At 47.0% G+C, this 27,992-nt stretch overlaps 1 protein-coding gene across 3 annotated transcripts in view; it reads left to right on the top strand.

The window, feature by feature from the left end:
- The window catches only part of SH3BP5 (SH3 domain binding protein 5), an 81,658-nt gene that overhangs the window by 45,658 nt on the left and 8,008 nt on the right, over positions 1-27,992 (top strand). For all 3 annotated transcript variants that reach the window (XM_023739515.1, XM_004385260.2, XM_023739516.1), the window contains one exon: positions 22,929-23,093. In XM_023739515.1, coding sequence (XP_023595283.1) covers positions 22,929-23,093 — 165 coding nt within the window. The remainder of the gene's footprint in view (positions 1-22,928; positions 23,094-27,992) is intronic.

Here is a 27,992-nt window from a genome sequence, read left to right as displayed (position 1 = left end):
TTCCCATTCTCAAGGGGAATGCTTTCAAAGTCTCTCCATTTAGAATGATGTTGGCTGTTAGCTTTGTATAAATGCCCTTAATTATGTTGAGGAATTTCCCTTCTATTTCTGTTTTGCTGAGAGTTTTTATCATGAAAGGGTATTGGACTTTGTGAAATGCCTTTTCTGCATCAATGACAAGATCATATGGTTCTTTTGTTTTATTTATGTGATGGATTACATTGATTGTTTTTCTAATGTTGAACCATCCTGCATACCTAGTTTAAATCCCACTTGGTCGTAGTGAATTATTTTTTGATATGTTGCTGAATTCTATTGGCTAGAATTTTGTTGAGGATTTTTGTGTCAATGTTCATGAGGGATATTGGTATGTAATTTTCTTTTTTTGTGGTGTCTTTACGTGGTTTTGGTATGACGGTTATGCTGGCCTCGTAGAATGAGTTTGGTAGTATATTCCATCTTTTCTATGCTCTGAAATACCTTTAGTAGTAGTGATGTTAACTCTTCTCTGAAAGTTTGGTAGAATTCTCCAGTGAAACCATCTGGACCAAGACTTTTTTTTGTTCTGAGTTTTTAAATTACTTTTTCAATCTCTTTTTTTTTGTTATAGGTTTATTTAGTTGTTCTACCTCTGATTGTGTTAGTTTAGGTAGGTAGTGAGTTTCTAGAAATTTATCCATTTCCTCTAGGTTTTCAAATTTGTTAAGAGTACAATTTTCCATAGTATTCTGTTAGAATTCTTTTAATTTCAGCTGGGTCTGTTGTGATATCACCTGTCTCATTTCGTATATGGGCTGTTTGCTTCCTCTCCTGTTTTTCTTTTGTCAGCTTGGCCAGTGGTTTATTGATTTTGTTAATCTTTTCAGAGTACCAGCTTTTGGTCTTGTTAACTCTTTCAATTGTTTTTCTATTCTCTATTTCATTTAATTCTGCTTTAATTCTTATTTCCTTTCTTTTGGTGCCCAAAGATTTCTTTTGCTGCTCTCTTTCTGCTTATTCCAGTTGTAGGGTTAATGTTTTGATTTTGGCCCTGTCTTCTTTTTGGATGTGTGCGTTTATTGCTATAAACTGACCTCTGAGCACTGCTGTTGCTGTATCCCAAAGGTTCTGGTAGGTTATGTTTTCATTCTCGTTTGATTCTATGAATTTCGTTATTCCATCCTTAATTTATTCTGTAACCCAGTAGTTTTTGAGCAAGGTGTTGTTCAGTGAAACACAAATTTAACTAGGAGTCCTGTGCTTTTATTTGCTTAATCTGGCAGCCTTTCAAAGGAGGGAAGTTGTGGTGTTGAGGCGTCAGCAAGGTAGAGAAAGTAGTTTTTGGGTCAGATGCCTGGGTTCCTAAATTCATGGTGTGTGGAGCTGTGGGAGGATTCTGGTCAAGGCTTTGCTACTCCTTAGCCCAAAGTCTTGGGCAGGCATTGTTGTTGCTGTGTGCTGTTGAGTCAAGTCAATTCTAACTCATAGAGACCCCACGTGACAGAGTAAAATTGCTCCACAGAGTTTCCATCTGTGGTAACACTAATTTTGACCAAAACCATTGCTGTTGAGTCAATTTCTACACGTAGAGACCCCATGTGACAGAGTAGAACTGCCCCACGGTATTTCCATCTGTGGTAACACTAATTTTTACCAAACCCATTGCCGTTGAGTTGATTCTGACTCATAGCAACCCTATAGGACAGAGTAGAACTGCCCCATAGGGTTTCCAAGGATTGGCTTGTAGATTCGAACTCCTGACCTTTTTGTTAGCAGTTGTAGCTCTTAACCGCTGTGCCATCAGGGCTCCCAATAATTTTGACCAGTCTGCATTAAATTTTGAAAGACTTTCTTAACACATAAAAATAAGTCATTTCCTGGGCCTGTGCCTGTCAAGGGTACCATGTCCAAAAGTTCTTCGGTTACATCAACAGTTACATCAACACCACGAATAAATACAGCCAGCCAGGTAGCATCATTTATATCAGTGCTCTCAGAAGCTGTGATGGAGAAAGCCACAAAGGATTTAACTTTTTCCGGCAACTTGTCCTGTGAGTTCTCGGCCATTATCATCAACTTGCCAAGCAACAATATTACCAGCTAGTCTTATATTTGCAAATGCTTGTCTCTGTTCAAGGCACATAGTTTCTGCTGCACTCAATAGACATTCTTTTATAAACTCACCATCCGTCAAAGGTTTTAATCTGTAATCTTTACCGAAGCAGATCGCAATGTCTTTTTTCCTGTGGAGCTTTTGGTGGGTTCTAACTACTGACCTTTTGGCTACCAGCTGAGCACTTTAACCATTGCACCACCAGGGCTCTTTTGGCAAGCATAAGTTAATATATACATGGGAGTGCTCAGTACACTGAAAAGTACTCAATGTGCTCACGCTGCTGTTCCAGCTACTTCCAAGCCTGGTGTTTCTAGGACGAAATGGAGTTTCTAAAATAAGGATCTGTGTCTAGGATTTCTCCTGTCCCTACTAACCCTAACTAACCCTAACTCTGTCTGGTTAGCTCCATACAGAATTCTGAAGGGCTCCATAGGAAGCCACACTAATTGGGTCTCTTCTGAAGAATCTTCCAGAATGTGGGTTCCTCAGCTGTTCTTTCCCCTGACTTTCCCAGCCATTCCCTAGCTTCTAGCTTTCTTCCCTTTCCCATACCTGAGTGCCTTTATTAGTTTTTTGGCCACACCAATTGGGTCTCTTCTGAAGAATCTTCCAGAATGTGTGTTCCTCAGCTGTGCTTTTGCCTGGCTTCTCCAGCCACGACCTAGCTTGCAGCTTTCTTCTCTTTGCCATACCTGAGTGCCTTTATTAGTTTTTTGATCATTTGTTGATTCATTTTTTCCACTGAAAAAATTTTCTAGGCACTGGGGAGCTTACATTCTGGTAAAGGAAAGAGTGCCTCTGTGCTTTAATTAAGGCAACCATCAGCTATGTTTAGGAAGCCTTGCTTTGTACGTTTCACTTTGAAGAGGTAGTTTAAAAAAGATAATAACATTTACTTATCAGTTCGTTAATAGCCCTAATGTATTTCCCAGCCCTTTGACAAAGCACCACACAGGAGAGAAGGTGCTAGATTTTTTTAATTTCTAAAAATGACAGATATCTGACATCTTCTAAGTTGCTCTCTTTCTTTGAATTCAAGTCTCTTGATCTCGGGGTCAGGCCATCTGAGCAAGGCTGTCTTTATACAGAGAAGACCAGGAGTTCTGTTTCACACTGACCCGTGCACTCAGCCAGGGTGGTAGAAGGCTTCTGTAGTGGGCTGCTTTGAAAGCAATTGTTGGAAAGAAGTCATGAGATGTAAGGCACTGTATTAGTTCCTCCTGTAGCTGGCCCCGTGCCAACACCCAAGGTCACAGGAAAATATACAGATGAAGTTCTACAGCTTGCAGTTCTGAAATTTACATTCCTGGGCTCAAAATGATGGCCTCGTCTTGTATTAATTAGGAATTTGGCTGCAAGTAACAGAAGACTCAAAAACAATGGCCTAAGCACACAAGGATTTATTTTCTCATATAAAAGAAGACTTGAATTAAGCAGTCTAGGATCGGTGCCATGCTTTCATGGCCCTTTGAGACCCCGTGTCCTATATGCTGCTCCCTCCTAGTATGTGAGTCCCATCCTCAAAGTCAATTCATGATCCAAGACAGCTCCAGGAGCTCCAACCATTATATCTGCATTTCAGGACAGAAAGAGGAAAAGAGAAAAGGAAAGGGATACGCTCCTTCCATTATAAAGGGTCTGCTTGTAAGCCCCAAACAACACTTCTGCTTCTGTTTCATTGGGCAGAACCTAGTCACATAGTCACACATAGCTACAAGGGAGGCTTAGAAGTATAGACTTTCAGCTAGCTAAAGCAGGGTTGTTTCTAAGGATGAAGGGGAGAGTGGGTATTGGGAGACAGCTAACATACTCTGCCACATCTGTACTCTGGTTTGTCTGACTGCCAGAAAGGCTCTGGTTGGAAAAAGTTAGAAGTGGGCATATGTGACGCACAAAGCAGGCATAGGACTACTTTGAGCAGGGAAATACGGGAACTACCCGCATCCCTCTGCTGCATCACTTCCTTCCCTTCATGGTGTGTGGAAGACTTCCCTTTCCCTTATATTGTGTTGGAGACCTGTGAGGAAATGCTAACATCCTATAAAGGTGTAAGTGTGTGTGTGTTTTATCAAGTCACAGAATCCATTTATACTTTGTTTTAACAAATACTCATTAAATGACTCATTTCCCATTGCCACTTCCATGGCGTGCAAGCCCTCGTGTCTTACCTAGACTATTGAAATAACCTTTCAACTGGTCTTCTTGCCTCCTAAAACCAGCTGCCATCAAGTCGACTCCAACTCACGGCAACCCCATGTGTGTCAGAGTAGAACTGTGCTCCACAGGGTTTTCAGTGGCTGGTTTTTCAGAAGTAGATTGCCAGATCTTTCTTCCAAGCTGCCTCTGTTTGGGCTTGAACTTCCAACCTTTTGGTTAGCAGCCAAATGCATTAACCGTTTGCACCACCCAGGGACTCCTTCCTCCCTCTAGTAGACCCCTCTTTACTGCATCTCTGTCCACCTCGCACCAAATTACCTCACCAAGGTTAGTTCTGCTGATAGTCGGCCCTACTCAGAAACTTCAGCACAGTTCTCCTGTCTCCAGTATCAAGCGGAATCTGAGCACGGCATACAAGCCTCTTGCCTATGGCCCGCTGCTCCCATCTCTGGCTCTCTGAGCTTTTCCATGCTGTGCCTCAGCGTGTGCCTCCTCCCCCGCCCCGCCACTCCTCGTAATCACTGGGTACATCATGTTTTCACTCAGTTTCTGGGTACACCATGGACTGTTTTGTATCACTATATTTTCTGTTCCTTTTGTCCGAAATGTTTCCCCCGCCAGATTGGCTAGGTAGCTGTGTGGTGTCTAAAATGGTAGTCATTAGCCACACGTGCCTATTTAAATATGAATATTAAACTCAGTTAAATAAAATTCACCTTGCCAGTCACACGTGCCACATTTCAAGTGCTCAGTGGCCACTATGGTTGGTGGTTACCGTTTTGGACAGTGCAGATGCAGAGCATGTCCATCACCACAGAAAGTTCTAGTGGACAGTACTGCTTCGCTTTTACCCTTGCTTGAAGGCACAGGCCAATTGTAACTTTCATGAAGCCTTCCTGCAGCCCGCCTCCCTCACTAAGCTCTCCTTCAGCTCTGCTTCTTTGAGAATATGGTGAAAGTCCTGGACACCACCCTTTGAAGACACCATACATGTGCAAAAACTCATTGCCATCGAGCTGATTCTGACTCGTAGCGACCCTATAGGACAGAGTAGAACTGCCCCATAGGGTTTCCAAGGAGTGGCTGGTGGATTTGAACTGCTGACCTTTTGGTTAGCAGCCAAACGCTTAACTACTGCACCACCAGCGCACCATACATGCACATGGTACATAAATTATAAATGTCATTTTAAGGTATTCACCTACTCCCCTTGAAGGCCTTCCAGGTTAATATTACTAGTTACTGATAACAGCTGACACTTAACATTCTGCCTGCTGTGTGCCTAAGCACTTTACATGTGTTAACTTACCTGTTTCTCAGAGCAATGAAGTAGGTTTTGTTTTTAATCTGCGTTTTGCAGATGAGGAAACTGAGGCACAGAGAAGTAAAATAAATTGCTCAGGTCACAAAGTTAATGAGAGGCCAGGCAGCCTCAGTTCCCAGTTTTTATTCCTAACCTCTGCGCTGTGGGTTAAAGAGCCCTGGTGCGACGGTTAAGCGCTCGGCTGCTAACTGAAAGTTTGGTGATTCGAACCCATCCAGTGGCTCTGCAGGAGAAAGACCTGGCGATCTGCTTCCGTGAAGATTACAGCCAAGAAAACCCTATGGGGCAGTTGTGCTCTGTCACATGGGGTTGCTATGAGTCAGAAGTGACTCAGTGGCACCCAATAGCAACAACACGGGCTAAGAATCCTGCCCAGACTGTAAGCTCCTTGGGGGTAGAATTTCCATCTTATCCTTTCTGCAAACTCATGCTGCTTGGTGAAAGGAGGAATGCCTGGAATTGAAAGAGTTACAGAAATTTAGACAGTAGTCACAGCCTGAGACATTTGGATTCTTCCACGTGGGATCTTTTTCTTTCTTCGTTGCATTGGCTACAATTTCTTCCTGGCTCCTTAGCGCTGGGAGGAGTGCACAGGTCCCTCAGACCTGCTTACAGCATGGCGATACCAGGTGGAAAGGAGGGGATTTGCTGGGAGCCCTGGCTCACATGGAGGTCCCTGCTGTGCCAGCACTCGTGCCAACCCCCAGGCAGGGGGCCCAGCTGCTGCCCTGGAGATGTTACAAGGCGATGCCTGTCTTTTGCACAGATCCTTAGGTGGCTTGAAGGGATTTGGGCTCCAGTGGGCTAGAGGGCCCCCATATGTGTGCGCCCTTTTGCCTGTTCCTCTTTCCAGCAGCCTGCCCTGGCCAGGGTCCACAGCCGCAGTGATGCTGCCATCTGTGTACCTGCATTCCAACAGAGCCCTCAGCTTTTTCACATGCCCTGCTAAATGGGGATGCATGCTGTTGTGCTCACTCTTATTTATAGTAATCCCTCATTTTCACCTGTGTCCCCTTGACCTTGGATTCTTTTGGAGATCTTCTTGCAGTTAGTCATTAAAATTAAGCTAATTCAGTCTATGTCATTTGCTGACCCAGAGGCAGGAGATGGGTTGGAGGAGGGGAGGTTTACATTTCAGCAAATCACTTGTTCCTCTGGCTGTGCTTAAGTGTACCAGGCAACAGATGGTGCCAAATGGCCCAGGGAAGCCTGAACCTGGAGAAGTGCGAAGGGGCAGTGGATGTCCCCGGCTGACGAAGGGCTTGGAATAGCACCAGCCTGGTGGTGGGAGATTCACAGATGTACAAAACGTGGTCACTGCCTTCAGGGAGTTTGCAATTTTGTTGTTGGTGGTGGCCTTCAAGTCAATTCCCACTCTTGGCGACCCCATGGATGCAGAGTAGAAGTGTGCTCCCTAGGGTTTTCAGGGCTGTTCTTTGGGAAGCAGATCACCAGGCCTGTCTTCTCCGGTGCCTCTGGGTGCTTTTGAACTGCCAACCTTTCAGCTAGTAGGTGAGCTCTTAACTGTTTGCACCACCCAGAGACTCTAAGGAAATAGTAAAATAATTCAAGAGATAGGTTGCCAATGTGTTTATAGTTTTGGACATTTTCAAAGTGTTTTTTCACGTACGTTAACTTAAATCATGGTGATTCTTGTTAGTTGCCATCAAGTCACCTCTGACTCATGGGAACCTTCTATGTAACAATGAAACGTTGCTCAGTCCTGCATCATCCTTATGATTGTCGGTATGTTTGTATCTTCCAGCACCATACTGGATAATGTTCTGTTTTGATCCATAAGGTTTTCATTGCCTGATTTTTGGAAGTAGATCACCAGGTCTTTCTTCTTAGTCTGTCTTAGTCTGGAAGCTCTGCTGAAACCTGTCCACCATGGGTAACCCTGCTGGTATTTGAAATACCAGCATCACAGCAACACGCAAGCCACCACAGTATGACAAACTGATGGTAAAATTTCACTCAGGGTTGAATTTCCTGAAGACCCATTGGAACTTGGGCTGCATAGCATTCAGCTTGGGAGAGGTGGGCAGGTGGAGTGGGGTGGGGAATTATTAAGATCTTGAATGGCGTTCACGCTACATGATTTAGTGTATACAGTTTGGTGGTTATTCAGGTGAGTTTTCACATCCCCATATATGTGCGTTTCCAAGTGTCATTGCACTGAGAGACATTTATCTAATTGTGTGAGCCATAGAAAAAAAATCACAAGGTGCATTAAAATGTTTGGCCGCATTTATACTCAAGCTTGGTACCTTAATTAACAAATGTTTCTTAAAACATCTGCAGTGTATCGGCCACTGTGCTAGGTTTTAGAAATTAGAAAAATTCAGCAACATAGCCCTGGCTCTCATCAGGCTTCCTAGGACAGTAGGGGCGATGTTGTTTTAAAGAGATTATAGAAATTCCATGTGCTACTCACAAAAGAAGGAGCCCTGGTGGTGCAACTGTTAAGCACTCAGCTGCTAACCAAAAGGTTGACATTTCCAACACACCCAGTGGCCCTCTGGGGAAAAGACCTGGTGATCTGCTTCCTTAAGATTACAGCCTGGTAAATCCTATGGGACTTTTCTACTCTGTTACATGGGGTTGGCTGTGAGTCGGAATCACAGCAGGGCAACTCAACAGCAATTTGGGTGGGTGGTGTGGCTGGGTGGGCCATTATTGCTTAGGGAATGATGGGTGCCTCAGGAACTAGTCAACCACAGACTGTTAATTGGTCTTCCTGCATCAGCAGAGCATGATCAGGACCTTCCTTAGCAAAACGGTATATCCAAACCAACCCGTTGCCGTCGAGTTGATTCCAACTCATAGCAACCTTATAGGACAGAGTAGAACTGCCCCATAGGGTTTCCAAGGCTGTAAATCTTTATGGAAGCAGACTGCCACATCTTTCTCCCTGGAAGTGGCTAGTGGGTTCAAACTGCTGACCTTTTGGTTAGCGGCTGTGCACTTTAACCACTGTGCCATCAGGGCTCCTTGGCAAGATGGTAGGTAGGAACTAGGAATTTATCCTTCTAGACCAGGACCGGGATAGGGTGGGGATAGAGAATGTATCAAAAGTGCCTGGGAGAGACTTTAGATGGAAATGTGTGTTCAGCTCTGTGCTGGCACTGTGGTGACAAAGTATAAACAACAGTTCCTGCCCTTGAGAACCTTTGTTCCGCAAACTCCCATGTGTTCAGCTGCTGTTGGGCAATGCAAGGCTATCTTTGAATGAATTCACTATCAAGTTCCCTGTTAAAAGGAGGGAAACCAGTAAACCCTAGAAGAACAGACTGTTCACTGTGAAGAGGAGGCTGAGGGGTGACAAGGACTTTTTTAAAAAGATAATTTTTGTTGTTATTGTTGTTGAGAATATACACAGCAGAGGACATTGTAATACACCAATTCAACAATTTCTACACGTATAGTTCAGTGACATTGGTTGCATTCTTCAAGTTGGTATGACAAGGACTTTTTATTAAATAGCCTAGGAAGGGTCATAAGGAAGAAGGTATGATCATTCAACAAATGAATCCAGATTGGTGTAGTGGAGAAAGAATTCACAGGAGATGGGACATTTGAGATGGGTTTTAAAGGATGAATAGGAGTTCTCTTAAGTGGAGCCATAGGGGAAGGGTATGCATTCATTGTAGAGGGAATGGCACGTGCAAGAGCAATGAGTGTTGAAGGAATGGCCAGTGGTTGGGCATTACTGTGTGGGTGGCAAGCGATGGGAGATGAGGCTGTGAGCCTGTGCTGTAGCGAGAGTTTGTTAGGGATCGGGTGAGTGTTAGGCAGGGGAGTTGTACCATCAGATACGCACTTTAGAAAGATTACCAGGTATCCTAAATGCAATTGTGTGACACTAAATTTATGCTGTGTGGAGTTTAAATTGGCCAGGTGAGATTGAAGCTGGGAGACGAGTTAGAACGCTGTTTAAATAATCCAGGCAAGAATGAATGCCAGAAACATCTGCTGAGGTTTCCTTCGAGCCATTCATCCCTTGATTCAGAGCTAGAAGGGTGTTGGGGAGGAATTGGGCAGGGCCTCTTAAGCTTTTGGATGCTTTACAGAGGGAACGCCTTGGCCAGAGAGGGCTCTGCAGAGTGGGTGTGCAGATGGTGGTGCGGAGAGAGTCCAGGGAGCTGAGAGCAGCATGGTGGGTTCTGTGGTTTCTCATCTGAATCTAGAGAATCAGTCCTGCAAGGCTAGCCGTTGGAGAGGTGGAATCATACACGGCCCCCTGTTTGTGCTTTTTCTCTCCAGGTCTTTGGAGTCAGGGGGCTGTTTTGAGTCCCAGTCTCCTTCCCTTTCTAGCTGTGTGACCCCAGACCAGTGCCTTAACCTCAGTTTTCATGTGTGTAAAATGGGCACCACAATGCTTACCAGCAGGGCTATAGAGTAGAGTCCATGGGATAACATTTTAAGCCCCTGGCACATTGTAGGGATGTAATAAACACCCTCATCCTTAATAAAACATGCTCGTCCTGGTTCCCTTTATCCTCCCTCCATCAGGGCAGCAGGGTAGTGGGCTGCAGGGAGGGGTGGGTTCACTCAGGTGCCTGCAGCTTGGTTTCCACGCTGTTTGAAAGTGCCTTCTGATAATGTGCTGTGTACTTGCAAGTCGAGTTTCTTTTCCTCTCTGTCTCTGCTGGGGACAGAGAAAGAGCTAAGGGCTTTAAACACAGCAGAAGAGACTCAGATTAGAGATGAGTGGTTTGGTCACTAAGAGACCGTTAGGGGCAAGTGTTGGGCTCCCAGATTTTTGATGTCTCTTAAAGATTGAACGTGGGCAAGGTGGGCCTTTAGGAACCAGGAGCCCTTCCGGTCTTATAAACCTGCCTCTCACTTGGGCAACATTTTGACTCTTAATCTCCCCTCATTGCCATTCTCAGAGGTATTTCTTGGTTTTTATTTTATTTTTACCTTAAATTTTGTCTTTAATGAGGATCACCTTTGACAAATAATTTTGATTTCCCTATTCTTTCAGTGCTAGCTTTTTCTGGAGTTTTGTGATCGTGTGGCAGGTATATAGCAAAAGTGATAGCTGATGAACCAAAGGCTTCGAAAAGCATTCCTTTAAAATTTTTGTTCGGCAATTTTTCAAGCCTACACAGAAGTAGATAAAATAATACAGTGAACCCCCATTCCCTACCACCAGAGCCAACAAAGATTAATGTCTAGCCGGTCATGCTTCATTTATCCTCTAGCTATTTTTTTTTTCTTTACTCTGTTAAAGCAGTTCACAGGTATCATATCACTTCGTCTGCAAATACTTAAGCATTTATCTCTAACGGATGAGAACTTTTCTTTAAAAAAAAATTACAAAACCATTTTCACATCTAACAAAATTAATAGCTGTTTCATGTCATGTAATCTTTTTCAAATTTTTCCAAATGTTTAATAATGTGGTTTTTTTCCCTTACAGTTGGTTTAAAGCTTTTGATGGGAAACAACTGTTATTTTTTTTTTTTACAGCTCTTATTTTTTGATTTGATAAGTTGAGTGTAGCACTTTCTTTTTCCTTCAGATTATGCTTTTGCTCAACCCAGTAACATAGTTTTGAGTTTGAAGAAAGAACTATATGGTAGATAAATAGGAAAATGCTAGCTAGTTAAGAAGTGCTTCAAGAAGCAATTTTGTTAAACTTTCTATTATGGAAAATTTGTAAGCAGGTACAAACACAAAGATAATAGTTAAGGCAGAATAGCTTCGTGGCTAACTAGCCTGCTGATGAACTGTTTGTCCCTGTTAAGCCAGATGCTGCCTTACAGAATTATCTTCTTGTAGTTCTTGCTGTAATTACGTATTCTCAGTACTGTAACAGGCTGTGCGTGGGTTAACAGTGACCTTGGCATTCCCATCTGAGAAGTGTAATGACTTGTTCAAAGTTGTAGACTCAAGACAGTGGTCATTGTTGGTGCCAGGGAGATAGCCGGTCCCTCCCAGTTCTTTTGACACATTGCGCTGTGTCACAGTGGCTCAGTTGTCTGGCCAGTCAATGCCGGTTCTGTGCAGGGCATTGGGATGCTTCTTTTGTTGGCATTAGGGTGTGTTCAGAGCTGGGAATCCTGAGGTTGGAGAGCTACAAGGGCCCTGTTTGTATAGTGCCGGTGGGACCATCTCTCTGGAGAGCAGTCCCTGGAAGTGTGGGCAGCTTTATTCACGATCCCCAGGTAGAGAGGGCTGTGCCCACAGAGAGAACCAGGGATGGGAGGGGGAGCAGAGCTTGCCAGTGGCAGCTGGTGCCTTCAGGTCCTTGACTCCCTGGCTGTGACTGAGGGGAGGGGGATGCTATTTCCAGCTCTGACACCCCAGTTCTTTATACACCCACCTCTCCACTCCTGTGCTCCATCCTCCAGCAGCTACTCATTAGCTGCAAAGGACTGTCATGCGGCGTAATTACAGAGTGCAGCTGCTTGCCGTGAGCAGTATGCCAGCTCTCCCTGCCCTGGGCCGTAAAGCAGCACCTCCTCTCACCAGGCGATGATCGTGACCTGGGTCTGCATTGTGTACACCAGTGGGAGGATGTCTGCACGACCTGTCTGTGTTGTGTACCACAGAGGGAGGGTGAAATCCCTTCCCTGGTTGCTGTGTGTGTCCTTCGTGGGTCTTGGACATGGGAGGATGGCAGAGACAGAACATAAATGTGGGTGGTCTTGCCGAGAGGAGGGCATAGCCCTGCTGAATTTGGGGAGACCCATCACAGCAGAGGAGCTCTGTGAGTTAGCACACATTTGAAGAAATTCAAGATGGTGTATGTGGTGTGCGTGCTGTGGGGCAGAGTGAGGGGTATGATGGTGGGGGTAGGTGTGTGGCTAGCAGAGCGTGATAGAAGTCCGCCTGGATTAGGGTTGGTAGGACATCAGATTTGTCCCTTTGGGCAGGCTATTTTACTTGTTTGGGTCTTGAATTTTCATCTATAAAATAAAATGGATTGACATATTGGCTGTAACAGTGGGCTGAAAATACTTCCTATTATGAGGATGGCACAGGACGGAGCAGCATTTCGTTCTATTTTACATATGGTTGCTACGAGTCAGAAATGACTTGACAGCATCCAGTAACAGCAACAACATATTGTTTCCATCTCCTCGAGCCCATGAGAGCCATGATTTTATTCTGTGGGCTCGGGTCTCTGTTTGGTGGTGGCTCCTGGGTGGTGGTCCCCTGCCTAAGCCCTCTGCCGCCAGCCTGGCCCCAGGCTCCTGCCGTTTGTAGCAGGTGGACTGTTCCTCCACATCTAGCCCGGAGGAGTGTGTGTGGGAGTGAGAGGGGGTGAGGAGGAGCGTGGGTGGCCCTTTGTGGCTCGGGTGGGTGGGAAGAAGCTCGGCATCTGTTACGTTCCCGCAGCAACAGGAAGGATTGGATTTGGGGTCCTGCATGGGATGTGTCCCGCCAAGTGTGGCTGGCTGGCCAGCTGTGTCAGTGGCCAGTAATTGTGAAGGTAGTATAGGAGTGTGTGACGGTTACATGGATGAGCTGGTTTGGGCCAAGAGGCACCCTGCGCCATGGGGAAATACAACTCCTGGGAGCCCCTTGTAGCTGAATTGGGGCGATTCTGAAGGGCCACAGATGGTGCCAACCTGAGGTGAAGTGACAAGTCCATGCAAGTAGAACAGGAATCCATGGGGTGTGGTTAGGTGGGCATGTCCATGTCCAGAGGTGGATCACAGGCTGGGGGCTAGTGCAGGAGAGAGACAAAGGTGGACTCAATCTTAAAAGAGGCCCTGCCCCCAACTGAAAGCTAAGTCAGACTCACCCCTGGTCAGTCTGAGGTCCTGGGTAACCATGGGGAGTGGGGATCATTCTGCCAGAAACTGGGTCCCAGCACCTTCCCCACACCCAAGGTCTCTGACCACAGTCACCCTCAGGTTCACGTATTAGGCTGGATTTTTGTGTATATCATTATAGTATGAAGCAGGAATGACGATGCTGGTTTGATGAACACAAATTAAGTCAGAGGTTACGGATGATGGCTGAGATGTTTTTATCAGCCTTCATTTAAGTGTTTGCACAGTGTTGTGGATTGAATTGTGTTCCCCTAAAATGTGTGTCAACTTGCCTAGGCCATGATTTCCAGTATTGTGTGATTGGCCACCATTTTGTCATCTGATGTGATTTTCCTATATGTTGTAAATTCTATCTCTAATGATGTTAGTGAAACAGGATTAGAGGCAATTACGTTAACGAGGCAGGACTCAGTCTACAAGATTAGGTTGTATCTTGAGTCAGTCTCTTGAGATATAAAAGAGAGAAGCGAGCAGAGAGACTAGGGGAGGGGGGATCTCATTCCACCAAGAAACAGGAGCTGGGAGGGCGTGAGTCCTTTGGACCCGGGGTCCCTGCACTGAGAAACTCTTAGATCAGGGGAATACTGATGACAAGGACCTTCCCTCAGAACCGACAGAGAGAAAAAGTGTTCCCCTGGAGCTGGCACCCTGAATTTGAACTTCTAGCCTACTCAACTGTGAGAAAATAAATTTCTCTTTGTTTAAGCTATCCACTTGTGGTATTTCTGTTGTAGCAGCACTGGATAACTAAGACACAGGATTAAAAATGACATGACAGCATCAGACCTCCTTTAACTTCACAAGGGGGAGGAGAGAGAATCAAGATCAAGATAAGCTCAAGGCTGATTCCTCTGAGGTGGAGTTCAAACATAACCTCCACCCTCCAACCTTTTTACCAGTTTTGATACCAGCCATTCTTCCCACAGCACTCTCTACTTCTCTGTTGAGTTCGATAATTTGTTGCAATGGCCACACAGAACTCACAGACCATACTCACAGTTATGGGGTTTATTAGAGAAGTAACAGGTACAAGTCAGGATACAGTTCTTTGATCAAGACAGCTTCTTCTTGACCATGTTCGCAGGCAGGCCTCTCCCTCAGCCCCTTTTCCTGGCCTCTGCCCTGCTCAGGCAAGTGTTACAAAGCTCTTTAGCTCTGCCAATAATTGTCTGGAGGCACCCCACTCTACCAGCAAGCCTCTTGCCCCAAAGCTCTCAGCTTTCTTGCTCAGTGGGTCTGCATGCTCACTGTAATCATCTTGCTCTGTGGGCCGGGAAGCCCACCGTGCCGTCTTACGCCGGTCTCCTGATTCTGCTGCCTCTATTTCTCTGCCACACTTCTCACTGTCTCCAGTTTTACAGCTCTCTCTGTCTCCTGAGTCTAGGAGGTTCTCGTTGCAGGGACCCTAGGTCCAAAGGAGTGCTCAGCTCCCGGCTCTTCTTATTGGTAGTGAGGTCCCCTTCTTCTGCTTCTGGAATTGGGGCCCTTTAAGCCTAGAGGGATGGCAAAACTGACCAATCCCCTTGTTAGGTTTCCATACACCTTATTTGCATGGTTCCCCCCCACCCCCACAAGTGTTCCATACACTTTATTTGCATTATTAGCAGGCTGTCCAATCCTCTTGGTAGGCCACAAGCACCTTACTTGCATATTCCCACACAGTCATTTTGTGGGAGTCATAAGACCATGAATGGCTAGAAGGGCCATATTAAGTAATCCATTCACTGCATTAGGGCAGAACTTTCTGTGATGTTGGATATGTTCTACATCTGCACCATCCAGTATGGGAGCCTCTAGCTACAGGTGGCTGTTGAGCACTTGAAATGTGGCTAGTGTGACTGAGAAACTGAATTTTTAATTTATTTTAGTTAATTTAAACATAAATGGCAACATGTGGCTAGTGGTCCCTGCTGTGGACAGCATAGTTCTTGAAAATCATGAGTAGGTAATCATGAAATGATCATTTTTTTGTTTTTTACTTTTTATTAACAGGAAATTTCAACTATATACAAAGTATGGAGACTAATAAAACAGACCTCCATATGCTCATCACGCAGCTTCTACAATTAACAAACCAGAAAATCAATTACTGTCGAGTCAAGCCCCAACTCATGGTGACCTCGAGTGTCAGAGTAGAACTGTGCTGCATAGGGTTTTCAGTGGTTGGGTTTTTGGAAGTAGATCGCCAGACCTTTCTTCCGAGGTACTTCTGGGTAGACTCTAACCTCCAACCTTTTAGTTAGCAGCTGAGCAAGTTAACCGTTTACACCACCCAGGGACTCCCATTCCTTGATAAGGGTGAAGAAGGCCAAACATAGTGTGACCAGTATTTTCTTTGTCGAGACTTTGCAGTCCTAAACCCCAAAACCAAACCCATTGCCGTCGAGTCGATTCTGACTCATAGCGACCCTCCAGGACAGAGTAGAACTGCCCCATACTGTTTCCAAGGAGCGCCTGGTGGATTCTAACTGCCAACCTTTTGGTTAGAGCAGTAGCTCTTAATCACTGCGCCACCAAGGTTTCCTTGCAGTCCTAGCAGGTGTATTTAATTGAAGTTTAGAGAGTAGCCTCAGGGTCAGGGTTTGAGGTGTGACCCTACTCTTGGTAGCCATCTGATCTTGGACAATTTATTTAACCTCTTTGAGCCTTATAAAGTAGGGATAATAATGCGACAGACCTCATAGTGTTATTTTAAGATTTAAATGAGACACTGTACCCAGAACACCTTATATACATTATCTGAGACAGAGTAAGTGCTCAAACAGTAACTACTGTGATTATTTTCTTCTTCCTGGTTATCTGTATCTTGTGGGTCTGTTAGTTGTCAGGTACTAGTTCAGTCTAGTCATGGAGGTCTCTCTGTGACCAGCTAGAGTACAGCTTTGGGCAGCCACGTGACTAGGCCCCTCTCCTTCCCCCTTCCTGGAGCTAACTGGCCATTGTGTTGGTGAGACCTGCACGGGGTACAGGACAGAGGGAACAGGTGGGAGGCAGCAGTCCTGCAAGTTTTGAATTCCCACCTGGCCTTTGGCCCCCTAGCTGCTCCTCTTTCTGTGTATTGGTTCTGGGGACACTGTCCAGTGGCCCAGTGATTAGGTCAGGGCTGGCATTCCCCAGGTTGCAGAGACTGCGTGGTCGAGCAGAGATAGCCCAGGCCAGGGTTTCCTGGTTCTGGCTGGCCACTAAATAGCTGTGTGACCACGAGCAAGTCACCTCACCTCTCTGGGCCCTCCTTTGAAGAATAAGGCACTTGAGCTACGTGGTTTGTAAACTCCCTCCTGTTGGCCTCGAACCTTTGTGGGATGTCCCAGCGCTGTCTTTCCTTCCTGAGCCTGATTATGGGCTAGGGTGGAAGTCGAGTCAGAGGGAGGAGGGGCATGAATGCAGCCTCTGCCTCTTCTCCTGACAGCCTCCACAATGGCAGGCCTCTCTATCCCCCGCTTTGTTGATGATACTTTGTGGAGTACCCACACACTTCAGTCACAGCTGGCCTGGGCCAGTGTCTTTTGAAGGCCCCCTGTCAAATCCATTCATGAGCAACCTTTTAAAATTCTCTCCATTGGGCTGCTTCCATGAAAGCCGTTAGTATCCATGAGTCATGAAGGTATTTAAAAATATTCTGTGTTGCGTTTAACAGCTCAAACCAAGCTCAGCTAACATTTTCCTCTTTGCTATATTATAAGCAGAGCCTCGTTCTTTAGTTTGTTCATTGGGTTTTTCTGGTATGAGCGAACCACCGCATGACTTGTTCACATGATGGAGCAAGTGTGAGGAGCCCTTGTTCAAATAATGCACTCGTGATAGGGCTGGTTCCTTTGTTAGTTCTTGAAGGTAAAAACTACCTAGCTTGTGTCTAAGATTTCGAGGCGTCATCGTTCATACGATGGTGAGAACCAGATAGATGGCTCTCTTCAGGATTGCTAATCTGGCTTCTGATTTTGGAAGTTGTTATGTTCTAACACCAGGAAGTAATCACGGAGTTACGCTCTCCTCAGATAGATGAAGTGTGTAAGGCCTTGGTGTCACCTGTTTTTCCACGGCCTAGCCTGGTGCCTGACACACAATCTGTATTCAGTTAATATTCAAACGCCCCTCAACAGGGAAACCTTTGACAAATCACTCTTCCCACTTCCTGCATTCCTGTGGACTTTACACCTCTGTCACTCGTCACGCCTGTCCTGTAGTAGAGTTTGTGATGACTGTGTCTGTGTTTCTGACTGAATGGAGCCTCTTATTTAGGTGTGGGAGCCTCCCCCAGAGCTTAGCCTCGTGTTTTGTTTCCATGAGGTGCTTAATACATGTTGAATGGATGGGCGGGAGGGCATAGAATGTCCCTGCCTTTGTGTGTCCCTGCCTGGTCCTTCCTTGTGTATGTAGTTTCAGGAAATGCCTTACAAAGAGGCCCTGAGCTTTGGGATTTTTTAGGAAGCTCCAGCTGTTTAGTTTCCTGGGCTTAATGTTAGTGAAATGATATAGGGGTCGAGATACTGTGGGCCGAGCGCCTTGGAGTTTTTAACTGTTCGAGATACTCAGACTGATCCGTAGCGTCCTGCTATAGTTACTTCTCTCAGGTTTGCTGTCGAGGGGAAGATGTGTTATCATTTACGTTTATATTTGTCTGATTGTAACAGGAAATCCCCAAATAACACTGGCTGAAACAGGACAGTTTATTTTTCTGTCCTGTAAAAAGTCAGGAGGTAAGCAGTTCAAGGCAGGGACCGTCATCCTTAGAGGGTTGCCTCATGATCTAAAACAGCTGCTGGAGTACCAGCCATTATATTCATATTGCAGGGAGCAGGAAGGAAGAAGGGTGGAAGGACCAAGTGGCCCTTCTGGAAGTCTCACTCAGTGTCCATTTACATGTCATTAGCTAGAATTCAGTTGGGGTTGGGGGAGGGGGTACTAGCTGTAGTGGGGGTGGGAAGGTAGGGTCTTTAGTGGCGCATTGCTTCACCCTGAGACATAAAGGCTCTCTTACCAAGAAAAGTGGAGAGATCAGACACTGCATGCAGAACAGATGCCCAGCATGTACTGAATGAATAAGTGGGTGGCTGATGGAGAGATGCCATCTGGTTTCTGTGGGTTAAGTATAGACGAAACCTCTCGTTAGTAGGATGTGTGGTCTGACAAGGCCAGCACACTGTCAAAGCCACCGTACTGGGTGGAAGGATCTGCTGAAACTTCTGAAATTCACCAGGGATGTGACAGAGAGCATGTTCTTCTGAATGGGCTGCCTCTTTTTCTTCTCTGTTGACATCTGGTCCCTTATTCTGAACTCATCAGGTGCAGGTTAGGGGGTGTGAAGAGGTACTGGGCCCGTGGTACGGCAGCCATGTTCAAGCCTGCGTGAGAATGTATCCTTTATTGTTTGAAGAAAGAAAAGGTTCACAATTCACGCAGTCCTTCCTTAAATGTTGCTGAATTGAAATACTAAAAATTCCTAGCATAAGTAAATAAGTAAATCAATCAATCAGTCCTAAAAATGGAAACTCTGGTGGTGTAGTGGTTAAGTGCTGCGGCTGCTAACCAAAAGGCCGGCGGTTCAAATCCACCAGGTGCTTCTTGGAAACTCTATGGGGCAGTTCTACTCTGTCCTGTAGGGTCGCTATGAGTCTGAATCGACTCGATGGCAATGGGTTTTTTTTTTTATGGTAGAAAATGTTGTGATCCTGTGGGATTAACAATAGTCTCCTGGAGTTGGTTAGGAACCTGTAGATAATCTGGGTGGAGAGTGGGAGCAGCTTTGAAAGTGACAGGTCTTCCTGCTTCCACCCTTGCCCTGCAGCTTGTCCAGGCAGATCTCGGCTCCAGAAGAGCTGTTCTCACAGGAAAGGACCACCCATGGGCCTGGGGGCATAGTGGGGTACAGTACAAGTTAGGATGCTGAGAGCACATTATGCTCTTCTTTCTTCTCAGTGGGTAGTCGTTTCTCTAGAGGGCAGGCGTCATTGTCATTGTGCCCATTGTATGGCTGTAGCACACCTTAGGTGAGTGGCTGTGAGGCCACAGCAGGGAGGTCCCTGGGCCACTCGGATTGAAGCTTTAGCCTGACTTTCAAGGCTTCCACCCGTGAGTTCTTTTACAGATTTGATCCAAGCTTTTGTCAAGTCTCCTATAGATGTTAGCTTCATACTACTGTCTTCATAGCCTCAAATGCTTCCTCCTGTTCCTTGCCCCTCACCGCCCATCAACACCTCATTTTCACTTCACTCCCATCCTTCAGTCCTCAGTTCAGGATCAACCTCCTTTAAGAAGCTTCCTCGATGCTCTCTACTGGAGGCAATTTCTCTCTCAAATCCCCTTACCGTATCTCCTCTAACTCAATGGCGGTGGGTTTTTTGTTTTGTTTTTTATTTTATGGTTCTTAGGAAGGAGTCCTGGTGGTGCATTGGGTGAGTGCTTGGCTGCTAACCGAAAGGTCGGCAGTTCAAACCTAGCAGCTGCTCCTCGAGAGAAAGATGTGGCAGTCTGTTTCCATAAAGATTATAGTCTTGGAAACCTTGTGGGGCAGTTCTCCTCTGTCCTGTGGGGTCACTATGAGTCAGAATCAAACTCCACGGCAACAGGTTTTATGGCCCTTAGGCATACAGCTTTGCATTACAGATTTCTAAATGTGTACTGCCTGCTTCCACCACCTGTCTTGTCAGTACAAACTGACAGAGCCCTCCCATTGTGACTGGTGTGTTGCTATGCCACCTGTATGTCAGTTACCAGCAGGGTCACCCATGGTCACCAAGTTTCAGCAGAGCGTCCAGTTGAGACAGACTAGGAAGAAGGTCTGGCGATCTGCGTCCAAAAATTAGCCAATGAAAAACTTACGGGTAACCACAGAACATGGCAAAGAAGTTGAAGTTGTCAAGGATTTCAGTCTTTTTGGAGCTTGATCTCCCTGACCAGGTGGCCATCACCTCAGGGGTGGTAGGGTCTAGGTCTGGTCTGCAGTCTGCCTTCACGGAAAGATGTTATTGTTGTTAGGTGCCGACTCATAGCAACTCTGTGTACAATAGAATGAAACACTGCCCGGTCCTGTGCCATCCCCACAGTCATTGCTATGTTTGAGCCTGTTGTTGCAGCTACTGTGTCAATCCATCTCCTTGAGGGTCTTCCTCTTTTTTGCTGACCCTCTACTTTCCCAAGCATGATGTCCTTCTCCAGGGACTGGTCCCTCCTGATAACATGTCCAAAGTACATGAGACGAAGTCTCACCATCCTCACTTCTAAGGAACGTTCTGGCTGTACTTCTGAGACCGATTTGTTTGTTCTTCTGGCAGTCCATGGTATAGTCAATATTCTTCATCAGCACCATCATTCAAAAGCATCATTTCTTCTTTGGTCTTCTGAAAGATAGGAAGTGGCTACCATGTGATTGAAAGGCTGTTCCTTGCCCGGGGGGCTTGTGTGCTCCAAATCTGGAATTTTCCCCTTTTGCGTCTTCTCGAAGTGTCCTCAGCCTGTGGTTTCTGAGGACTTCCTCTAAGTCATGTGAGAATTGCTCTGGTGATGGGTGTGGGTCCCTGTTGTTCCTCCCCTCCTGAGTCAGAGGGGCTGCCCCGTGGGTGCCTATGTAACTGACTTAATAAGTCTAGTCAACCTAGGGCTGTTGCTGGGGGCCAGCATTTAGAAATGACTTGTTAATCATCGGCTCGGGAATTCAACGTGGACCTGCCCTGAGAGTGGTGACAGCAAGCAGTGTCTTGTTGCCGATTTCTGATGCTGTCACATGGCCAGCCCACTCTTGTGGGGGTATGTCTACTGTCTAAAAGAAATACAGTGTGAGCCACATATGTAATTTTCAATTGTCTAGTCCAAACCAAACCCGTTGCTGTTGACTCATAGCGGCCCTGTAGGACAGAGTAGAACTGCCCCATAGGGTTTCCAAGGAGCAGCTGGTGGATTCAAACTGCCGATGTTTTGGTTAGCAGCCAAAGCTCTTAACCACTGTGCCACATTAAAAGGACTAAAAGGGAACAGATGAAATTAATTTAAATAGTATACTTTATTTAACCCAATATGGAATCCCTGAGTGGCAAACCCTTAACTCGCTCTGATGCAAACCGAAAGGTTGGAAGTTCCAGTTCATTCAGAGGTGCCTTGGAAGAAAGGCTTGGCAATCTACTTCAGAAATATCAGCCATTGAAAACCCTGTTAAAAATAATCAAACTCAAAGAAATTGAAACATAAAGTTTATTCTGAGCAGTTGTTCTATGTACGTATAAGGAGATCATCCTGATTCCAAAAAAAACCAAACGGCTCCAAGTCGGCTAGTTACAATGAGGTCTGTGAAGAGAAGAGGAGGGAGGAGAAGAGAAAGTCAACCATTCACCAGTTTTAACATGATTGATTGAACCCTGCCCTCCCCCTTTTACTGAGATCAACTGATACCAGGTCACAAGGTAGTCTCTGGCCGTCCACTCACCTCCAGCCATGATACCTTTGAAATGTAAATTAAGCAAGTCTAGCTTCAAACAAGAAAGAAAAGATTAGCAACTTTGGGTGAAAAAAGCACTAGCAGGATTAAGTTTTGGTCAGAAATGTTTACGGTTAATGTGGTTAATATTTGGTTTCGTGGGTAAGAAAGACCTTAAAATCAAAGTAAGATGCCTGTCACTGATTTTTCTCCTTGACAACCCAGTGGAGCACAGCTCTGCTCTGACAGACATGGAGTCTAGCATGAGTTGCAATCAACTGGACAGCAACTGTTAAACCCGATATCTCCAAAACATGATCATTTTATCCTGTAATCAATATAAAAACGATTAATGAGGTATTTTGTATTGTTTTCTGTACTTTAGTCTTTAAAGTGTGGTGTGTTTTACACTTACAGCACTCTCAGTTTGGGTAGTCACGTTTCAGATGCTCGATAGCCATGTGTGGCTGCAGTATTAGTGCAGGTGTAGACGTGTGGTCAACTACGACTGATGTTTTCTCCCACCTGACGCTTCTGAAAGCAGGGGCTGTGTTGTTGGGTCCTTCCCGCTGCCTGCCTGGCGGCATGCTTGGCCCATTGCTGGTTTTGGCGAGAGCGAGTTGAGTGGGGCCCGTCTGGCAGGGTGAGTGCCCTGGGTTGGGACTCGCAGGACCTGGAGTCTGGTCTGATTCGAACCAGCTGTGCTATTTTGAGTTGGTCCCGTGGTCCTGTGGTTTCCCAGAGCCATGGTTAGAATGGGGCTGCTAGACCATCATCTCGGGAGCCTTTCTGGTTCTGACACGTCATGAGCTGACCTGTGGATCTGGGCAGGGAAGTGCTGGGCACCACTGGCCTCGTCGTGAGCAAGTGAGAACTGCTCTGTGAAAGGCCGAGGTTGGCCATACCTGTCTCGCAAGGGCAGGTTGCCATCTTTGCACCTGACTGAGGTCTGGCATGCCTACCTAGTCCACTGGGTCCCAGATCGTGGAAATGGTCTATTGATCCACCCAGCAATTGCAAGAACCTACTGCTGTCAGGCCTGAGGTGGACGGGGCATGTCGTGGGCCTTGAGGAGCTCATCTTTTGGGTGGTGATGGCCATGGGGAGCCCCTGCCATTCCCCAAGGCCTCACAGCCGTTGTTTCTCACCCAGGCTCAGCTGGAAGCTCAGAAAGCCACGCAGGACTTCCAGAGGGCCACTGAGGTACTCCGTGCCGCCAAGGAGACCATCTCCCTGGCCGAGCAGCGGCTGCTGGAGGATGACAAGCGGCAGTTCGACTCAGCCTGGCAGGAGATGCTGAATCACGCCACTCAGAGGGTATGAGTCACAGCCTCGTGTGTTGGGGGTGGGGGGACATGTCTGCGCCTGTGCGCCTGCTACTGCCTGCACGTGTCTGTGTATCTGTGCACCTCTGGGTGTTTGCACACCTTGGGTGTCTGCCAGTGTAGACGTCTATCAGTGTGGGTATCTGCCCACCTGTGGGTGTCTTCTGGTGTAGGCATCTACCGGTGTGGGCATCTGCCCGTGTGGGTGTCTGCACACTTACGGGAGTCTGCCTGTGGGGCGTTGCATGCTTATGGGCACCTGCCCATGTGGGTGTCTGCCGGTAGGTGGGGTGCAAGAGTGTCCTGCACATCCCCCCTTGTCCATCTGACCCAGTCTCCCCATGGGCTCTGGCGAGCTCTGTGTGTGGTGGTTTTGCCTAAGCAGAGGTGACAGACTCACAGGCATGTTGCCTAAAAACACTGAAAGTCACACGTTGGCTGGGCCTGTGCCAAGCCACACTCATGGACGGTAGTGGCCCAGTGACAGGCATAGCTGCTCCTCCTCTATCTTGCCTAAGGTTTGCTGGTTCAGATAATCCGTGAAGGTGTTAACTATGGCCTTGGCTTTCCAGAGGGACTGGTTGGTTCTCCAGGGTTGGTCCCCACTGAGCCCCAGGGACTGGCTTGGTTTAGAGTCCCAGAGGGAAGAGCCGATGAACAGCCCAAACCATGCTGGGACTTGGGCAGCCAGCACGTGAGCAGGAAGAAGACCGTGTCTGATTTTACCCGATACTTGACTTGCTGGGTTTTATGCCGTTGTTGTTGGCTCTTTGCCAGCCCCCATGACCTCCTCTCCCGTCACATTGCTTAGAATCAGAAATGATAGGGACAGCTGCGTGACTCAGTGGCACTTGGTTACCCCTGGTCCTGCCTAACTACGGAGTCTCCTAGGGGTCAGCAGAATGTTCCTGTTTACGTCCCCCTCCTCCACACATGTTGTTGTTGGGTTGTCGTGGCTGTGGAGTTGTTTTCAACTCATAGTGACCCCATGCGACAGAGTAGAACTGCCCCATAGGGTCTTCTAGCTGTAATCTTTACGGAAGCAGATTGCCAGGTCTTTTCTTCCACAGAGCCACTGGGTGGGTTTGAACTGAACTGCCAACTTTTCCGTTAGCGCTTAACCCTTTGCACCACAAGGGCTCCTTCCTCCAGGCATGACCCCTGGGCTTCTCCTGGGATGCCCAGTCCTGTGTCCCCAGCATCCCTCAATACCAGCCTGCTGGGTCCTTTGTGCCACACCCCCGCATGCCTATGTCTAAAACATGAGTGGCTGGAAAACTAACGTAGGGCTGTTTGCTGCAAGATGGGTGGGTAAGCTGACACGGGCTTCAGCAGCCACAGTTAAGACCCTGGACGGAGAGGTGACATAGAGGGGGTGGGGGCTGCACTTCTGGTCGTGATAACTCCTTGAGGCTGCTTGTGGGGCTGGAATAGCAATGTCAGGAGTTAATGTCAGCAGTCTCTCCCTTTTCAGTGCACCAGCCACAGTGGCTCAAGTCCTGGGGGATCTGAGAATTAAAGATGGCCACATACTTCTGTAAATAGAAAGCCTGACACGCAAATGACTTGAAGTCAAATCCGTGTTGAATTGATGCTACCTCTGAAGCCAGAGACCCTTTTGGTTGCCTGCTGTTTGTGGCCTTGAGCCTCCTGCCCCCTAGTGGACTTGATGCTCCTAGAGCTAAACCCAGGCAGGGAACACATTTTCTGGGTCAGCTCATGAAAAACGAAAGCTTGGAAATTTATAAGCCAACGCCTAACTGACCTGAAAAGGACAAAAGGGAACAAAATAGTAATTCAGAGTATTTTCCTCCAAGAAATTAGCTAAAGGCCTGCCTTTCCTTTTTGCCCTCTCTACTGAATCTGTAGAGTCTGGAGATCCAAATCAGCCTGTAAGAAATCCTTTCAGAAGTCACTTAATCGGTTCTTTAAAAAATTAAAAACATGTTTCTGCTGGTTCCAGTGGATGGTGGGTGATCTCAGGGTGTGATCCCGGGTCCTAGGGAAGGGGCTGCCTGAGACATCCACGCTGTACAACAGCGGGGGGCACCATTCACACTACTGTCTTTGGGATGGTGCTTCCTGGAGTTGTGCAGTGCACAGCCTGTGGGGCTGTGCATGATGGCCTTGGGCCTCCTGAGGTCACGTGGGGCTCCAGAGTTCTGGGGGAGGGGATCTGATGTGTGCCCTTTCTGAGACCACCAAAGGAAGGGCCCACTCACTTGGTTTTCTTGATCCTGGTGAAAAGGATACAGATTAGTAGGTATTCTGGGTGACAGGCCAGGGGTTTCCACCCTGGGCTGCTGTTCTCCTTCCGCAGCTTCCTTCCCAGTGCCACAGGCCTGAAATACTTCTCCTTGAACTGCTGAGGGAGAATGGGAGTTTAAAACTAACATGAGCAAGAGGCAAAGCCTGTGACAAAGCTTTCTGTGCCCCTGAGTCATTGAGAAACAGCCTACAGGGAGCAGTTTCTCTGAACGTGATAGATGATGCTGACTGTAATTCTTCATGCAGCCGGACACACGTATGTTTGGCTTCAAAATAGTGTAAGTGGCTGTGAACCTTCAGCTGGATTTAGCATTTCCCCAAATGGGCTCATGTTGCCCTTTCCCAAAGCCTCATGGGACTGGCATGCTTGACTTGCTACGTGCTGGTTGATGTAGTTGATGAAAGGTCTAGAGACATGTCCCTGCCTTGTCTGACTTCTGGATGCTCCAGGAAGCCTGTTTTCTTCAGGAGAAGAGAGCTTCATCTTAACCTTCTTCCAAACAAACTACTACTTACCTGCTGCCGTCAAGTCGATTCTGACTGACTGACTGACTGATAGCAACCCTATAGGACGGAGTAGAACTGCCCCCATCGGGTTTCCAAGGAGGCCTGGTGGATTCGAACTGCCGACCTTTTGGTTAGCAGCCGTAGCTCTTAACCACTATGCCACCAGGGTTTCCAAGTACTACTTAGAGTCTAGTAAAAGAAGATCCAGAGCTCAGAAAGGCCCAGGGCTGTCTTAGGGAGGGGGCAGGAATTTGGGCTGAACAGTCTCCCCCAGGCACAGCGGGAGAACACTGAGGTCCCTACGTATGTTGCCCAAGACCAGTGGTGTGTCCCTCCCCAGCCCCCACAGGCTTCCTATGGTGGCATTGTGCAGCCACACTTAGAGCCACAGCTGACATATTCAGGAGGCCAAAGATGATGCCAGGAGCCTGGTTCTTTATTAGACCACATGTGACACCACCGACGAGGCAAAGAAAGGCTTCTGTGCTCAGCTGGGGGTGAGGAGGGCTTTGGGGGCTGGTGCTGCCTGAGCCTGCAGTTAGAGTGGCCTCCTTGGGGGCAGGGCTGTGTACCTGCTGCTCGCTGCAGAAGGTTGGACAGCAGAGGCCCCTCTAACCTCATCTGTCTTGTCCTTGAAGCAGCCTTGTAGGGAGGTGATGTCTTTTCATCCTCTGGAGAGAGGAGGGCTGGCATCTGAGAGGCAGGAATTAGCTCCTCTCAGGTCTGCTGAAAGAGACCAGGCAGAGGAAGCGGAATGTGATTTGGAACAGAGAGGCGATAACTGTTTACGAACGGCAGTAGGTACTGCTGGAGAGGAAGGGACACAGAGTCAGCCTCTCCTTTGGTCCCTGGAGTGGAGATGGACAGGGTGGGTAGATGTGAGGCCTGGTAAGGGCTTTCCGCAACACTGGTGGGTAAGTTCCGCCCCGTCCTGTAATGTTGTGAGAAGCAGACTTCTTGGGCCCACCTCACCCAGGGGTGCGATAAGAATCAGAAGACCATCTGAACAGGCTCACTGAGGTTCTGAGGATAGTGAAGCTGCCTTTCCCCAGGGAGTGGAGGAGCCTGACCATGGCTCTCCTTGCCTGCCAGGAAGGCCTTGTTCTGAGCTTTCTCTTAGGTGAAAGAGGAAAGAACCAGCACTGTCTGCGTCTTTCGAAATGCGCCTTTGAGATACCTTGTTTTTGGCCACTGATAGTTGTTTTTTTAACTCATTTTTATTAACAGGTTTCCTCGTGGCTGCTGTAATACAATACCACAAGTGGGTGGCTCTCAAGAACAGAAATTTATTTGTTCACAGTTCTGGAGGCCAAAAGTTCAAAATCAGGGTCCCAGTTGTGTTGATCCTTTGTCGGTAGCCCGGGCCTTCCTTGTTCCCTGGCCATCCTCACATGGCATCTGTCTCCCCCCCGTGTGTGCATACGTGTGCATACGTGTGTGTATGTGTGTGTCTGTTCTGATCTTTTTATAAACTCAGGTTTAGAATCCACCCTACCCTGGTATGACCTCATTAACACAACAAAAGAAAACCCCTTATTTCCAAACAGGGTCACATCCACAGGCACAAGGGCCAGAGAATCAACACATATTTTTGGGGACACGATTCAGTCCACGACAACAGGGTCAACAAAATGTCTCCATCAGAACGCTGGTCTCCTGGTCATGAGTTTTTGTGACCTTCAGAATTTGATATGAATGAATTGGTTTTAATGGTTTAAATATAAAGTTTGACTCCTCTGGATCCTGGATTCTTCTGTGCTCATCCAGCTAATTCAGGAGATGTGGGAAGGGGCCAAACAGCTGTTGTCTTGGCTGCTGTTATGCCTGGTTTCACTAGGTCTTAGTTTTGGTGTTCTTCCGGTGTCTTGATGTCTCCTGAGTGCCCACTGGTGGTGTTTGGTCAGCTGCCTGCCCCTCAGCCCCTGCCCCAAGGTGGGAGCAGGAGGAGCCCAGGGCAGCTACTTACAAACCCCAGGAGGCCTGAGCGAAAGAAAGCGCACATCAATTGAATCAGAATTTTTCAGAATTTTCTCTAGTTTTCCTTTTTCCCATGTTTTCTCTCCCCCTCTTGTCACCCCAATTTGGCTCTTTAATCTTACCTGACAAGGCTTTTTCA

The sequence above is a fragment of the Trichechus manatus genome, unplaced genomic scaffold (genome assembly GCF_000243295.1).
Source record: "Trichechus manatus latirostris isolate Lorelei unplaced genomic scaffold, TriManLat1.0 scaffold00136, whole genome shotgun sequence".
Taxonomy (NCBI): domain Eukaryota; kingdom Metazoa; phylum Chordata; class Mammalia; order Sirenia; family Trichechidae; genus Trichechus; species Trichechus manatus.
Note: the sequence above shows the minus strand (reverse complement) of the source record. Positions and strands in the feature narration are given on the sequence as shown.